Genomic DNA, 17,970 nt, shown 5'->3' with positions numbered 1-17,970 from the left:
ACTAAGATTCAAAATTATATCTCAACCTTGTGGAATAATACCCTAAAGCTAGAAAGAATAAAAATTTAGCCAGCATAAATATTAAAGCCCTGCACAAAGTATGAGTAACAAATGGAGAATTCTGATTTGATGTTGGTTTATATGGAAAAACTTAGTGTTTTGTTGATCACAGACTCAAAATTTAATAAAAATTCTAATACTATGAAAAGTCCATAGTTCTTATCTCTAAAATAAGATTCCTTTAAAAAATATCAGAAATTAATCCAGAATATCTAATTTTAGAAGGAAAATACAGTAAACTAGTAATTTTTAAATGTGGGACTCCTTTTATGATTTATATTTTTCTTCTTTTTCATAAAAAAATGCCAAGTAGAAGGAAATTCTTTTTCTTCCCTCAGTACAAATGCCCTAATTTTTACCACAGTACAAAATATCCATTAGGATTTCAAGGTCCTATGATAAGATACTGCAATAGTATTCCTTCCCAATATTGATGTCTTGAATAAAGGTCTTGCCCTGTGGAATTAAGTCTCACTCAATGTAAAGCTAATTATCTATTATGATTACATATTTTAGTGAAGAGTATTCATACTCCACATTCTGTGCTGGAATGAAACTGGAGGCAGGGGACTCAGGGACATTATCTGCATGAGACACGAGCATTCTCAATCTTGACTGCTGCCTGATTTTTACTTTGACACGTCACAAAATAGATTCTCCAAACAAGAAGATGTAGAAGATCTTATTTCACTGATTATCTGAAAAACTTGACCTATGTTTGTGGTGGTCTTCTTGTGATTTTAGATATGTAAGTACTGACTGTATAGGATACAAGAAAATATAGGTTCTGAGAGAGAAATCGATGTTCCTTTCCAAAGGAAGACAAACACTCTCTTCATTTATCATGAATTTGACTGATCCAAATACATCGGTGACCATGAGTCTTGACCTTTTTCTATTTATTCTAAATTAATATCACTTCATGCATAAGCATACTAAGTATATCAGAAAATGAAACCTTGAGGGATAAGGAAGAAGCTGAGTCAATGGAGCAAATGTATTGATGTGTTTTTAAGAACTCCAAACCATGGTTTTATTTGAATTTATCTCATTCTACCCTAATGTCCACCATAGCACATAAGGAGAGTCAAGGTCTTAACTTTATTACTGACTTTTTTCAGCAGCATCAGACCAATAATATGTGTTTATCTACTCGCCTGTGTTGCTCCAGATAGAGTAAGTAGCTCATTGTAATTCTCCCCTCCAGGTTTCCTTCCCTAAGGACATATCTATATCTCGGATCTGTCTAATTAATCAGGATGTGAAGAATAGAAAATTGTGAAACAGTCCCTATGCTCATCGTGGCTAGGCTTTAAAAAGCTCAATAAAGTTTCTGTCTACATTTTCTTGTTTATACTGTGGAGTAAAACGTATCAAACAGGCAAAGATTTGTGGCAACAGAGATGGTGCCTTTGCGCAATAAAACACATACTGTGTATCAAACAAATATTGTACCACTTCTATGAAGCTGACATTGGAATGACATTGTAATCCTGGCCATCTGTCTTCCTCCTCTAGATGTCGATGAATGTGCGGTGGTGAATGGAGGCTGCCAGCAGCGCTGTATTAACACTCTGGGCACCTTCCACTGTGAATGTGATACGGGATACAGACTCCATGCTGATGAACGCACCTGCATAAGTGAGTAAATATTAGAACCAGCTTGAAGTCGTTTTCAATGAAAATCGACCTGCTCTTGTAGGGGCAGAAAGAAAAGGTTTTTCTATTGTAAAAATACCTATAGAAGCTGACAGTGTTCGAGTACAATTCTCTCTCGTAGTATAAAAAGAAAAGACATCTTGCTATTAAAAGACTAAAAAGATGGGGAAGGAAATAGAGAAATTAACATTCACAAGCAAACTCAGATTTCCAAATGTGTGGCTGTTTCCACAGGGCATCTTTTCTGCCACATGTAGTAAAGTATAAATTTGTTAGTTGTTGTTTGTATACCAGTTCAGCACAGACTCTCCATGAAGAGAGGAGGCTATAACAGTCACTTACTCATTTCAAACCAGAATCAGAATTGGACTTGTGATTATAATAGCAAAAATTATAACAGATTATACACCAAGGAGCTTATGGTTGCTCAAGAATAGTTAAAGCTACACACATTAAATCTGAGGTTACTATATACTTATTGTGTATCAGGATGTTCTTAGATATCAGTTTGGGGTGGTAGAATTATTATTTTAAGTCTTGGTATGTTTCTGAATTTTATAAATTTGCTAAAATGACTTTGTACACAGGAAAAAAATATAGAATCCTGTATGATTTATAAATGTTTTTTAATTGAAATGTTTTTTCATTGAATGATGAGCAAGCACATTTTGATTTCATCCCCAAGTCCCTTTAAAAAATATCTATTACATTGAAAGAGTAGCATGTTATACAACAACATTTAATTGCTGGTTTAATTGGTACAGGGCTTGTTAGCTTGCCCATTTACTCAAAATTATTAGCATTTTATGGATATTCTATAATTATGATGTTTCAAAGAGAAAACAGCCAGTTTTGCTTAACTTAATTGTTTATACTCTCTCTTTTTTGTAACATATCTTATAGGAAATGAGAGAAAGCCAGAGGAAACAGGTAAAGATATCCTAGTCATAGATCTGATTTTGATATGAGAGAATAGAGGTTTGGGGAGCAAAAAAAGGCTTTTCCAAAGTTGAGTGAACATGCAGATAGAAGCCATATCGTAGTAGCCAGGGAACTCAGTATCGTGATAACTATATCTACAGCAAGCACCCTAGTGGGACAGCAGCTCATGTATATTTATTTAGTCCCTGAACTACTCCCTTATTTTTTGCAACTTGACTGCTTGTAGCAATAGGAATCCCTTTCCCGTCTCCATCTCCAGCCCCAACCTGTAAGGACGTCAGCTATTGCATCCTTAAACTGCCACCCTAACTTCTCTCAGGCACAAAATGTTTCAGAACAGGATTACCAATACATGCAGATGTGGCATTTATTGGTAAAGGTTGACTTGGTGAATGTTTGTGTCTTATATAAAAATACTTTGCAAAGTAATGCATTATATAAATCTATGATATCTGATTTTTGCAATAAAGCAAAATGAATACTCTAGTACCCAACTAAAGTACTTTTTCAGGTGTAATTAATTTTCTAAACTCTAGCAGTTATTATCTGCTGCTGCTGCTATGTCACTTCAGTCATGTCTGACTCTGTGTGACCCCATAGACGGCAGCCCACCAGGCTCCCCTGTCCCTAGGATTCTCCAGGCAAGAACACTGGAGTGGGTAGTTATTACCTTTTTCTTAGTAAAATTATTAATCTCTTTCCTTGTTCCTTGCCATCATTGCTGTAGAAGTTTTCAATTTTTGTTTCAGTGAAATCAGGTCAAAAGTAGACTTGGATAAGAATATTATGGTTTATCTTTTCTGTTTCTATTCCTTAAAAGCAAATTTCTATTGTACAAATACATGGATACTATGGCAAGAGGGTAGTCCTCATCTCTGGAGGAAGGCATGGCAACCCACTCCAGTATTCTTGCCTGGAGAATCCCACGGACAGAGGAGCTGGTAGGCTTCAGTCCCTGGGGTCGCACAGAGTTGGACGTGACTGAAGTAACAGAGCGCTAGCAATAGGGTATTTGTAGCTCCACAGACTGATCCTCTTTTATGCAGAATTTCAATGCAGTGTACAACTTAAAAACTAAGATAACAACAAGTATGGATTTCATGATTGCATAATTTTAAAGCTTTTCACCCATTGGATATCATTCTACAGAAGGACTGGATTGAGAGCCCAGGAAGTGACCTTTATGGAAATTTTCATGTCTTTCTCCTATGAGTATATTGAAATTTTGGTTTCAAAGAATGGTCCTAAAAATCTCAGTTGACACAACTACAGCAGTCTTGCTAAAATGAACTCAAGAAGAATTTAAGCACTTTGTAGTTAAATACTCATAATGTGAGCTTGAGGATAAGAACTGTTTGTCTGCTTATTTGTTTTGAAAGAAAGAATGTTATGTAGAGAACTGAGTCTTACTTTGGTTTCTATTTTAAGTAAATTTGTAGGAAGCGTCAAATATTTTAAAACAAAAAAATCAAATTAGCTCACATCCCCTTTGGAATTTTTTTACCTGGCAGGAAACTGAGAATGATAGCTGATGCTTACCAGGATATTGTAGTAGACAGAAATTAATCATGACCTGTGGGAGAGTCACAGAGGAGAAGGTGAAGTTATAGAATTTTATGATTCCACTACTTAGAGTACTTGAAATTAGGTGTCTTCGTTTCTTCCCTCCTCCCTACCTTCTTTCTCTTCCTTTGCCCCGTTCTGCCCATCAGTCAGAGGCTTAGGTTAGTGTGAATTTTTTGAGCCTCTGGTGTTTTTTGCACTTTCTCTTAATTACAGCTACAGCAAACTTCTTGTACTCCAAACCCGTACAGAATTTAAGATGAATTCATTTCAGGAAAACATGCTGTCTCTAAGGACTGTGCACTTGTGGTGACATATGGCCAGCAGTTACTGGTCAGCCTCTGCCAGATAAAGTTATACAAAGTGGTGTTAAGAGAGGGGGTCCATAATATCCAGCTACAGTGTACAGGCCGCTTGGCTCCCCATGTAGTACTGCCTGCACTGCTGATAAAATATGATCCCAGTAAAACTGGAATCTTGGCCTCAGTGACCCTCAGTTTGAGTACCTGAATTTGTTTGCAAATTTTTGGAGTGCATGTCATTTTTCTGGTGGTAAGGGCTTATTATTTTCATCAGATTTTTAAAGACATCTATAATGCTTCAGAATATCTCCCATATACTTTTGCCTTAAGATGGTGCTTCTTTAAAAGGTGTATATGTAGGAGGATTCCATGATACTGTTACATAATGATACAGTCACACAACTCTGTCAATGTGAGGCAAAGCTTGTCAATGACCTCTTCTCCTTATAACTTCCTTTATAATGGAATTCTGGGCCAGAAGTCTAGGTCCGTGACCTTGGGCAACACAGTTACACCTGGTTGATGAAGAGTCCAGACCCAGCATGGGAAAGCAGTCAAAATAAAATTTTGGCTTTGCTATCAGTATTTGCGTTCAGATTTGCTTTGCTATCAGTATTCTCCATTAACACAGATATTACCAAATAATTTATATACTTTTAAATTTCCCTTTACTTGGAAACCAACAGCTTAAAAAATAGAAACTAGATTTAGCAACGACCTGAAAAACAGAAATATTCATATTAGTCCACCATTGACTCTCATCTATAGACCAGAAACAGTGGCACAGTGGACTCCCAGTTGTCGCGTGTCCTTTAGCAAGTCCCTTCATCTCTCTTCACCCTGTATTCCTTATGTGGGAAGTGTAGAAATTGGACAAAATTACTGCATCTCCAAAGTATTTTAATATTATGGGGTTCCCCAAATTACTAACTTGTTACAAATCATCTGTTAACCTGTATTTGTTAAAATCCACTGGATTCTGTAGAATAATTATTTTATAGAGCTTGTATTTTATTTGAAAAGTATTTAAAGAACTTAGACTTTAGGAAGTCCCACATACAAACAGTGTGTGAGAATTTTATATCCAGTTTAATAAAAATATAAGATGAGAATTTTATATACAGTTTAACTTAAATATTTTTTAAAAAAACAATAATTATATTCTGGTCCTTTTTGGAAAACTCTGTTTTATATATCATAGAATCTTATTTTGGAGGAATTCAAGGACTAATCCAGCCTAGTCTACCTGAGAGATGAAAGATCAGAGATCCAAAGAAATCAAGTAAATTTTACTCTGAAAATAAAGGAAATTAATTTTCAGAAAAATCTGGCTAACTTCACTTTTTATCAAATGCTTTAACATAATTTCTGATAAATACTTTTAAAGACTAAGAAAAACCATAAAAGTACTATGAAATGAAATTCTTACATTCTATTTTAGTGGAGCTCAGGGTTAAAATAATGTATTTTCATGACAGCTATTGATGAAAGAAATCCACCTTATATTATCACCCTGTAAGTACAAATTTATCACTTCTCTCTTATATTTCTATCATATGCTGCAATAAACCTAATTACATTCAGTTCTGCAAGTAAGTTATGCCCTTTTCTGCTTCCACACCTTACCTTATTCAACCTAGACTCTAACCCCCAAGTCTCCACCTGTCAGAACTCTACTTACCAAGTTCCATGTTCAATGTCAATTGGCCTGTTAAGCCTTCTCAGGTGACCCCAGCCAAAAGCATTCCTTCTTTTTCTTCTAATACCATATAATTTAATGTTGCCTGAATGACACATTATACCATATAGTTTTATATGTGTGCAGTTTGGATTCAGACCAAATGAAAGACACTAATGACCTTCTAATTATCAGCTTTCACAGGAGTCTTTTCCATGCCTTTTTCAATGGCCTCTGACACTGTTAACCACTCATTTTTCTAAATCTTCCTCTTGACTTCTTGACAGCACAATTTTCACCTTTGACTGCGGCTTCTCTCTACTTACATTATTGTTACCTCGTTCTGACTTTTGATTATCTTCTTTCATCACTATGGACTGAACTATGTCCCTCAAATGCATGTTTTAAAGCCCCAAGTTTCAGCATGATGGTGTTTGGAGGTAGAGTCTTTGGGAAATAATTAGGTTTAGATGAGCTCATGCATGTGGAAGATCTCATGATATCGGTGCTTTAATAAGAAGAGATACCAGAGAGATTGGGCTCCCCACCGTACCAGGATCTGGCTGAATGGCAGCCATCTGAAGCCAGGAAGAGAGCACTTACCAGAAACCAAACCATACTAGAACCTTGACCTTGAACTTTCCAGCTTCCAAAACTGTGAGAAAATTAATTAAGCCACCCAGGCTGGAGTATTTTGTTACAGAAGCCCAAGCAGACTAATGTACTTCTCTTTTCTCCTTTATTCCCCCTTCTCTAGTCTATCTCCATTTAATTCTACCTTTAGACAAAAGTCTAAATGTTAGCTATTATCATGCTGCTGCTGCTGCTAAGTCGCTTCAGTCGTGTCCGACTCTGTGTGACCCCATAGACACACACCCAGAGAGCCCACCAGGCTCCGCTGTCCCTGGGATTCTCCAGGCAAGAATACTGGAGTGGGTTGCCATTTCCTTCTCCAATGCATGCATGGTAAGTTGCTTCAATCATGTCCAACTCTGTGCGACCCCATAGTTGGCAGCCCACCAGACTCCTCTGTCCACAGGTTCTGTAAGCAAAAACACTGGACTGGGTTGCCATTTCCGTCTCCAGGCTATTATCATAACAAAATGTTAAAAAATATAAGGACTTTACTCAGATGGATTTGCTTGTTGGGGAAAAAATTCAAACTTGCAATATTTCTAGCTTTTGGACCCTGGACAAAAAAAATACATTCTATTTGATAGCTTTGCAGATTTTCTCATTGTTGACAGGCAGACTTTAGTAGATATGACTAAAAATAAGTAAGGATAATGTAGACTAAACTTTTATTGCCAGTGGATATTTTTTAGGAGCCAGAGGCTAGACACCAAAATAATTTAATTACCCGAAATTTCTGTATTTAGCTGTGTAATTTGCATTTAAAGTAACTTGTAAGATTTTGTCTATACTTTGTTGTACCTCACAAAGTCTTTGTCTTTCTATTTTTTGTAACAACCTTGTTAAAAATGCTCAGCTCAAATCTCCATTCATAATCATGTCCTTCTTCTGCTATATTTGTTGAAATTAGCCTTCTCACAGGGGTGAAATAATTAAATGATTGAAAGTTTTAATGCTTGCATAGTTCTCTTACCTCTCTTTCATGCCTTCAGCACATGGGTTTATTAACATGTGTACTCACACATAAGCAAATGGAATCACTGGTGTCTGCACAGAGAAACCTCAGATAAACAACATTTTAATTATTTTAGTCTTCAATACAAAAATTCTTTATTTCCACTTGCTGGAAATGGTCAGGAACTGTTTTTCTTCAATGGTTCCTTTTTGTTCTCACAAAATGAGTTGGGGGAAAGGAAGAACCAAGGTTACCTGGAGGCTGTAAACCAAAGGTATTTCTGTATGTTGAAATGTGAAACAGTAGAATCAGAGGTCATATTTTAATTCTAAATAAACAGAAGTTAGGTGTCATGAAGAGGGTAGATGTACAGCCTGGAAGCTTGATTAAACAGATATTCTTAGTAAAATTCTGAGCTTGAATAAATTTTCTTTCATCGGATTTTTATGTTTCACATTTTAAGATAATACTAACCTTAGTGTTCTTGCCTAGAGAATCCCGTGGACAGAGGGGCCCGGTGGGCTGCAGTCTCAGAGTTGGGCAAGACTGAAGCGACTTAGCAGAAGCAGCAGCAACCTTAGAAAAGGATTGAGAACACAATTAGATGTGGTGGTCTTCACATAATAGATTCTTTTGTTTTTGGTCTCAGTGTTCTGATCCATGATGTCTAGGTTTTATTTGATAAAAGGAGTGGAAGATTCTTTCTGGGGAATGCAAAGAGATTGCTCTCAAATTGGAGATAAAAGAAGTTAAAGACTTTCATTGTAACTACCTTTCTATTAATTGCATTATTTATGAAGACAAATTAGAAACAGAATTCATTTCATATGACAGCTGATGTCTTGAATAGGGCTATGTCAGGTTAAAAAAATTGTTTAGTTTGTCAGGTGGATGGCATCTCTCAGTCATTATCAAATTCATCGCCCTCGCAATATTAATCACTTTTGTGTGCTAGGTGATAAATTTAATTCTCCGAAGTTGAATTTAGGGAACACATCTCTTCTGCCCTCCTTGTCCCCATCTGTGGCCTTGAAAAAATATCATGAACTTTCCAAGGTTTTATCCATTTTGTTGATGATTAACCCAATTCAAAACCTTTTCCCAAATTCAATGGATTTTAGGAATGCATTTAGAAATCTTTCCTTTTCTACAGTTTTTCTATAGTCTTCAGACTTAGGAAGACATGTGTGACTTTGGACTTTCATTTAACTGTTCAGTTATTCCATTTCTCCACATGTAGGGATTGGTGAGGAAAAATTACAGCACAGGTAAAATCCTTAGTGCAGGGCCTGACACAGAGCAAGTAATCAGTAAAAATTCGATCATGATATTAGTTCTATACTTGCAGTTGGCTGTGTGAAAGTCATTCAGTCATGTCTGACTTTTTACAATCCCATGGACTATACAATCCACGGAGCTATCCAGGCCAGATACTGGAGTGGGTAGTTGTTCCCTTCTTCAGGGCATCTTTCCAACCCAGGGATCAAACCCAGGTCTCCCACATTGCAGGTAGATTCTTTACCAGGTAAGCCACCAGACTAAATAAAATTATGAGGAGTCAGACACTCTAATTATTAGTATAAGCTTACTTTGCTGATCAAATGGCTTCCTTTGGGCATCTTGGTTGCTAGCTTTTTAGCAAACATACGTTGATTCTTTTTTTTTTTTTTTTTTTTTTACTGGAATATGATTGCTTTACAGTGTTGTGTTAGTGTCTGCTATACAGTGAAGTAAGTCAACCATGTGCATACATATATCCTCTACCTCTTGGACCACACTTCCACCCCACCCCCATTCTTTCAACAACTCCGTTTCACTTTTCTTTCTTTTTTGCATTTTGGAGTTTTAAAGCAATATTAAAACTATATTTTCATTGTATGGTAAAATATTCTCATTTATCACTGGGTTGAAGATTTATATCTCCCTGTTTCCCAAAGCACTGGAGGCAGCAAGCTTTAGGCAGCTTATGCATTTTCACAGGGTCCAAAGAGCAAAATGACATGAAACAGAAAATAGAACTGCCTCCATCTAAAAGAAGCGAAAGGATTAGGTGCTTGCAAATACCAGATATGAATGTAACATTTAAATCCAAATCTAGTAACCTGGTATAGCGTTCTAGTGACTGACAAGAGCCACATGGTTTAAACCAGGTTTGCATTTTCTTACAACAATAATCTTAGAGGCGTTTTGTAGAAAATTCAGTGATTTCAAAATCTCTTAAGGTATGCATTCCTTTCATTATGCAGAGAAAACAGAAAATTTCAGCTAAGAGCCCACCCAGCTTTTACTCCCATCTAGAACTTTTGATATTATTAGTAACTCTCAATACTGTCTGCTTTACTCTTCACTGAGAAGGAAAGCACTCTGATGTTATTTCAAGCTAATCCCATCCTGCCCCACCTGAGAACCTTGCTCAAAATTTTGAAGGTGGATGGAAGGAAAAGACTATTGTTGTTCAGTCACTAAGTTGTGTCCAACTCTTTGCGACCCCATGAACAGCAGCATGTCAGGCTTCCCTCTCCTTCACTGTCTCCTGGAGTTTGCTCAAACTTGTCTATTGAGTCAATGATGCCATCCAATCATCTCATCCTCTGTTGCCTCTTTCTCTTCTTACCCTCAGTCTTTCCCATCATCAATGTCTTTTCCAATGAGTCAGCTCTTCACATCAGGTGGCTAAAATATTGGAGCTTCAATTTCACTATCAGTCCTTCCAATGAATATTCAGGGTTGATTTCCTTTAGGATTCACTGGTTTGATCTTGCTGTCTAAGGGTCAAAGAGTCTTCTCCAGCACCACATTTCGAGAGTATCAGTTCTTGGGCACTCAGCCTTCTTTATATGAAAGAGCTTATGGAGTCATCACAGAAATGGAAGGGAGCTGGGAGAGTTGTGTCTTGTAATCCACAGAGGAAAGAATGTCAGAAAGAAAGGAGAGGTTGTTACATTCAAGGTTTAAGTAAAACATCTGAAAAGTGGTCCTTGAAATGCTCAATGGATAATGTATGGATAACCCTGGCAAAATTAGCTTTAGAGAGGAGTTTTAAAATAGAAAGATGTTGATTATAGAAGAGAAAGAAGGGCATATTAGGAGCAAGGTTTTCTATCTTAAAACAAATCTCCTCCCTAAAACTACTTTTGCCAGACTCGTTCATACATTGTCTGCTGATAATTTCAAGGAATACTTTTCAAGCATTCTTGAACATCCTGAAAGTAGTGACTGCTCCTTCCTTTCTTCCTGACTTTCTCTCCTCCTTGTATTGTAGGAAACAGCTTTCTCTTGGTTCTCTTCCATCTCTGTGATGACTCCCTAACCTTTCTCATACAGTCTTTCCCCTCTGTCGAACTCTAAAATTTTTCTAGATCTTCAGAGTTCTGGTTTTGGCCATTTCTTTACTCCCTCCTCTGTGATCATATCCACTGGCAAAACTTTACCCACTCTAATTAGCTACATATGGATGAGGTCCACATCAATATTACTAAATCAGATCACTCTCCTTGTTCTCTGAACTCAGAGATCCAGCTACTGCCTGAAGCCCTTATTGAGGACCTGAGGCTCTCATTGAGGGAGTCTCCAGCATTAGAAACTTAGTGGACCTAAAATTAAATATATCTTCTTTCCTACCCTCCACCTCCCAAATTTCTTCTTCTCTGAGTAGTAAGGACAGCTCAGGTCACCATTTTACCAGGGCAGTCTAGTGTATCTGAAGTTACTCATCACTCCTCCTCTCTCTTCCTCCTCCCATCAAGCTCTCCAGTAAAACCAATGGGCAGTTTCTCCTCAACATCCCCCAAAGAGCTGGCTTCACTGTGACCACTTTCATTCATGTCCTCATTATTTCTTACAGAAAGGTTTACTTTAATTGCTTCTTTCCTGATATCATTCTTCATAACTGACCCCTTCAATCAATTATCTAAACTAATGCCAGAGATATCTTTTGAAACTATAACTTAAAAATTATTTTACCATCCTTAAAACCTTTGTTTCTCTATAGCTTTTAGAATTAACCCAAAATTTTTACTATGGTTTACAACATGCTTCAGGGTCTGACTCTTTGTTACTTCTGTCTTACTTGCCATATTGTGACTCTGCATTTCATACTCCAGGCTCAGACACACTGAAAATTTGTAGCATATAAAGTGTGCCAGAAGTTTCCACATTCCTACACCTTGGTCTTAGCGTTCCATCTGTCAGACACTCCCTGTTTCTGCCCGTACTTGTTGCCAGGTTTCAGTGCAAGTCCATACTTTCCCCTTTCTCATTTATTTTGTCTCTAACTCCCCTCACCTGACTTCTGTCTTTCAAGACAAAGGTTAGAATCACCTTCTCTGAGGAGACTTTGCAGATCTCTTCTCATACTTAGAATCCACATTTGTCACCTGTCTTATAAGATTTATAGATGCTTTCAATGGTGGGACACAATATAAAGACACTCAGATAGATGACAAGAAGAACCTTTGTTTTTTACAGCTCCAAATAAAAACTCCCTGGTGGCTCAGATGGTAAACGTCTGCCTGCAGTGTGGGAGTCCTGGGTTCGATCCCTGGGTTAGGATTATCCCCTGGAGCAGGAAATGGCAACTCACTCCAGTACTGTTGCTTGGAAAATTCCATGGATGGAGGTGCCTGATAGGCTAGTCAGTGGGATTGCAAAGAGTCATACACGACTGAGCAACTTCACTCCATCATCATGTCCTGCACTGCCGGCAAATTCTTTACCATCTGAGCCACCAGGGAAGCCCTATATGTGGCAAATGGTGCAGGTGGTCAGGCTAAACTCACAGTCTTCCTGGGGTTTAGGTATTTTGAATAACTCCACTAGCCCCCAGGAAGACTGTGAGTCTAGAGACCTCCAGCAGTTGACTTTGTGTATATCTTAACTCTGGAATGTCTGATAAGGGAAGTAGTTGGGGTGGGGGCTTAGTCTGTGAAGGAGAAGAGGGTTTTGAGCCATGACTTCAAAACAGCATTTGTGAAATAGTACATCATACACCTCATAGAGTCAAGGACAACTCTCTAATAGAGCCTCTCACAGTGGATTAGGAAGGCTTATTGTCTATCTCTCCCACTAGCATGTGACTGAAAGTGTTTACTTTTATTAAATGACTCTTTTTATTCAGTGTTTAAAATATGAAGATCCTTGTAATAAATTATACTTTGTTTAGAAGTATGAGCATTTTGCCTCTTATGACCCGTTTTTCTTTATTAGATAAGAAGAATTATACAGTGCATGATTTTGGCTCCTAGAAAACCCAGCATTAACTTGAAGGGTTAATTGCAGAGACTTTTTAGCCTATATTCCTAATGTAGCTTTCTCTACTCCATTTCATAACATGGTTCTTTGTTTGCTGCAGTGGTTATTTTTTGTACCTTTCCCCTTCCTTTTAAACTCTAGCTTTGGTGGTTCTATTATAGGTATGTTTAGACCATACATAGCCACAAGTTATCTGTGGAAGTAAATGGAATATAAATGGAATAAAGCTAACTAAATCCAAGTCTAGATTTATCACCAAGTGTCTTGTAAAAGCATCATGGACAGAATTTTAAATCCCAGATTTAGCAAAGATATGAACCTGCCATTCAGTGGGATGGTCTACCTATTGGTTCTCTGAAATCCCAGGTCTTGCTGTCAATGTCAGAGCATGTGAGGACATCAGACTGGCCTTCATACAAGAGTGGGTAGAGTACCTAGGGCTTTGTAGACCTAGACCTTGATGCAGAGCAACCAGTTCATAAGGACAGAATATATGTATGATTATACATGGGAGTCAAGGGCATAACTCTGGTAAGAATCCAGGGTGTCATTTCCAATCATTTCCTTTTCACAGGAGAAGGAATGAGACACAAAACCCAAGGGAAAGGGCTGGGACACTATTTGGAAGTCAGGCTGTGTACGGAATCTTCAGGAGATACATACATATTCTGAGAATTTGAGTTCTGCAGGCAAGTGGAGGTGTTGTCTATAAGCATAGGCACAGAATAGGGTTCAAGTTTGAGCCAAAGAAGGAGATAGGCAGGAAAGAATCGAACTCTGACATAGAAAACTTTTCAGGGATCATCTCTTTAATAGTCATAAGACAAGAATATAACCATTGACCTAACAATCAAGATCCCATGACTCCTGCCCCTGCAGGCTTGCTGGTTGGGTGGATTAAGGCTACTGGGATGTGGAGCATCCCCAGGGAAAGGCAAGTCTCCTCGAGCTTGGTCCTCTGGGTTGACATTCATCCAGAGGCGGAGCAAGCCTAGTCTTTCTTCAGATATATTAATTCATTGAGACATCAAATTATAGAATCTAAGTAATTACAGTTTGGGAGTAATTTTGGTTGTGTCCATTAGTAATACTAACCACCATAATTTTTAAAATTTTATCTCTAAACCTCACAACAACCTTAAGAGGTAGATATTATTACTCTCATTTTAAAGATAATGAAAGCCAGTTTCACAGAGGTTAATACAGCCTTGGAATCACAGGCTTTGGTTTACAGCCCTATAGAGGACTGCTCTGAAATCAATAAGCACCATGAGGAAGTAGGCTGCAGTGTACTTTATACTTTTTGAAGGGGAAAAGAAGTTGAGTACATCTGCCATGTAACCTTTGCTAAGCTTCTCTCTTCTGGGCTATGGGATATGGTAATTTAGTCCTATTTCATCCCAAATTTGGAAATTTAAGAAGATTCTCTGTGTTCCCTCTTGAAAATAAAAATTGGGTCCTTCTGTAGACTCCCACACTGGTTGGTCTGGGCTGTGGTGGGCTGGCCTTCTGTCTGGGCAAGAATACAAGTCAAACTCTTAAGCGTTCACAACAGAATGTCAACCTTGCCTCCCCAGTGTCTGGTGTCCAAATCTTATAGGTCTCACTTCAATTGAAAACGTAGAGATGCTGCTCTACAGGCCCGTGTTAGAGGATTTTGACTGTGAATTGAATGGGAGCCAACATTCATCCAAATCTCCCTTAAGACATCTGATATACAGAGTGCATAGTGGGAAGATCATAAGCCTTGGCACCAAACAGCTGTAAGTTAGAATCCCAGCTTTGCACCTAACAAGCTGTGTGAATGTGGGGAGTGTTTTTACATGATAACAATGACTAATATTCATAGAGTGTATGTTATCTATTGGGGCACAGTGTTATGTTTATATTCACTGTTTCATTTACGCTTCGTAAAACACTGTGGGGTGGATACTCCTGTTATTACTCTTTTAGCAACGTAAAGAATGAGGTTTGGAACGTTTAAGCAACTTGAGGAAGGACACTCAGCTTGTAAGGGGTAGATATGGGATATGCCTTTTAGACAGAGCTGATCAATTGAATCCAGTTCTGAAAACAAACATTTGTTCAAAGGAAGGTGTTTGGATGATCGGACTTATTGTTAAAGCATTTTAAGGAAAGAAAAGATACCAATTAAAATTTAAAGGGTTCATAATGGAGTGCTATGTGGAAAATGGGTTATAAATCAAGGAGAACAAGTCAAGCTTATTGCCTTATGGCTGGTGAGCGATCCTGGCACTTTGGACTGTCACAGTTAAGAAACTCAAAAGCTACAGGAGTTTTACCTATGTATATTCAGCCGTATGAATTTTTTAAAGAAATATATCAAGACAAAAAAATTATTCTGATGACTCTCTTTTTTACAGACTTTTTAAAGTTTTTAATTTTCCACTTTTATTTTATATTGGAGTCTTTATTTTTGGGTTTCCTTGGTGGCTCATACAGTAAAGAACCTGCCTACAATGCAGGAGACCTGGGTTCAATCCCTGGGTCAGAAGATCCCCTGGAGGAGGAAATGGCAACCCACTCCAGTATTCTTGCCTGGAAAATCCCATGGACAGAGGACCCTGGTGGGCTACAGTCCATGGAGTTGTGAGAGTCAGACACAACTGAGCAACTAACACACACACACACAGAGTTGATTTACAATGTTGTGTTAATTTCAGGTGTACAGCAAAGGGATTTAGTTATACATATACATATATCTATTCTTTTTCAGATTCTTTTCCCTAATAATAGAGGTTAACACAGGGTATTAGCTATATGAATTTTATTTTACCAAAAAAGTCATATAAACGATACACAAATTTGTAGTTTAATTTTTCAGAGTTTTTTTTTAAATTAGTTTTATCAAAATCAGTTTAACCATTTGTATATTCATTCTAAGAACATAAGATTTGCATCAAATTATAAAGTTTTGCTGTATTATTTAATAACAAACCTAATGACTTGTAACAAAGTAAAAAGAAAGGCATTCCAAGGTTTGTTATTGTCTGACATTGTTTAAATTTTGATTTGAAGGTTTTGTATTGTATGGTTTCACATGTACTAGAAGCCTTTATTATGTTGATCCCTACCAAATGAAATTCACAGATTACGAACCAATAGCAATAAGAGTGACTGTTACTTGTTATAACAGGCAAAGAAACTTTGCCTGTTACTTTGCCATAATCTCAGTGCTCACATTCATTTATTTGAGAAGTGAATCTAGTATATGGCTCAAACTTGTAGTAACTGCAGTAGAATGGTTGGATTGATTTTTCTGCCACTAATATTTTTCTCTGTCATATGTTGGAAAAATATTTACAATTTCAATTTTCTCCTGAATTCAAGGGAAAAGAATGCAAATTTTATTACTTTATCAAACTGACTAATTAGTCCTCTTTGTCTAGAGGGAATGCTCTGATTCCTACAACTCACATTTTTAAAATTTCTTAAGTTTGAAAACAGTTTAGTTTCAACCTGGCCTTATATCCAAAAGAAAATAATTTAACAATATTATGTATTTCTCATTATAACTTTTATGAGAGACCCGTGGTATAAGAACTACACTATTTCATCTCTTAGTATTTCCATGAGGCTAGTGATGATTTTACTAAGTGCCATATCACAAAAGTATCAGAACAATGAATTAAAACCAGAAAGAAAAAATTGTGTATTAGTCCTTGAAGCCGCACTCTGAATGTCAAAATAGACTGTCTTGGTTTTTCAAACAGTTGATTAAACTCACAGTACAAGGAATTTAAATTTGTATGGAATCATCGAAATAGAAAATATAAGATGTGGAAGAATAGGTTTCCTTCATTCCAATGACTGACATATTTGCTAACCCCTCTCCTTGTAGAAAGCATAAATTAATAAGTGCTGAATCTCAAATTCAGTAGGATACATCCTACCTTGGAAGCAAGAATTAGGAGAACAAGAATAATTGATCTTCCACGTGACCCATTAAAACAGGTCTCATTTAATGCGATACTGTTTAAAACTGTGTCTCTTTCAAGTAGGCTAACCTGAATGTAGGCCCCCTTTTTTGCACTTTACAGCAAAACTGAGCAATTCCCTCAACCATCCCGATCAGAGGACCTTGAACTGAGAGCACATGTTTAATGATGCCTGGACTAGCTATTGATTAAACACTGACAATGTTCAGAGGAATTGAGAATCAAAAAGCCTCCCCATGGCCAACTCTGCCATGCTCACTTCTTAATAGATGGCAAAGGAGGATTCTAAATGAGATCTGCTGCCCTGCACATCCTCAGAACTCCACAGGCAGTGGGATTAATTTCTGCTTTGCAGTCCTTTGGAACTACCATGTCTAAAATGTCCAAAATGAATACAGATTTGGAACTACCATGTCTAAAATGTCCAAAATGAATACAGATATCCATCCTTCTTTATTTCCTTATTTCTCCTTTTTAGGAAAAATTTTTCTCTTATGAATTTAATGCATAGAGTGATACTGCTTTAAATGTGGAATGATGAAAGCTCATCATTAATTAAAACATAAAGAATTGGACAAATCTTGGGACTATAATTTAAGTTGGATAACTCCATAAATCAAGCAAGCAAACAAACAGAAAGGTTAAAAGAAAATAAAGAATAAGAGTAACTAAAAAGGAGAAAAATGATTTGAAGTCAGAACTAATAGTCACACTGTCATTGCTCTGTTAAATTGGTTAGTATCCAGAGGCTTAGATTATTTTTAGGATATTCTTTTGTCTGGGTAGGAGATTGTGACCCAGAACTGTGAAGTGAGGTTGTTTCTATACTTTAAAAAATGTGATTTTCAATGATGGAACCACCCAACTGTTTTACCTTCAACAAACATTGATGGAACCCCTAAAGGGTGTCAGGCACGTGGCTTGATGCATCCCTTTTAAAGTTATTTAATCCTCCCAACGAAGCTGTGA

The 17,970-nt window shown here is 37.2% G+C and overlaps 1 protein-coding gene across 1 annotated transcript in view; it reads left to right on the top strand.

Moving 5' to 3' along the window:
• LOC133252773 (EGF-like and EMI domain-containing protein 1) overlaps positions 1-17,970 on the top strand; it is a gene marked incomplete at its 5' end in the record, with an annotated part of 608,340 nt that overhangs the window by 440,318 nt on the left and 150,052 nt on the right. Inside the window, one exon of the mRNA XM_061425692.1 lies at positions 1,579-1,701. Coding sequence (XP_061281676.1) covers positions 1,579-1,701 — 123 coding nt within the window. The remainder of the gene's footprint in view (positions 1-1,578; positions 1,702-17,970) is intronic.

This window comes from Bos javanicus, chromosome 1 (assembly GCF_032452875.1).
Source record: "Bos javanicus breed banteng chromosome 1, ARS-OSU_banteng_1.0, whole genome shotgun sequence".
In the NCBI taxonomy this organism is placed as follows: domain Eukaryota; kingdom Metazoa; phylum Chordata; class Mammalia; order Artiodactyla; family Bovidae; genus Bos; species Bos javanicus.
The sequence above is the reverse complement of the archived record's forward strand: the minus strand, read 5'-3'. Positions and strand labels throughout refer to the sequence as shown.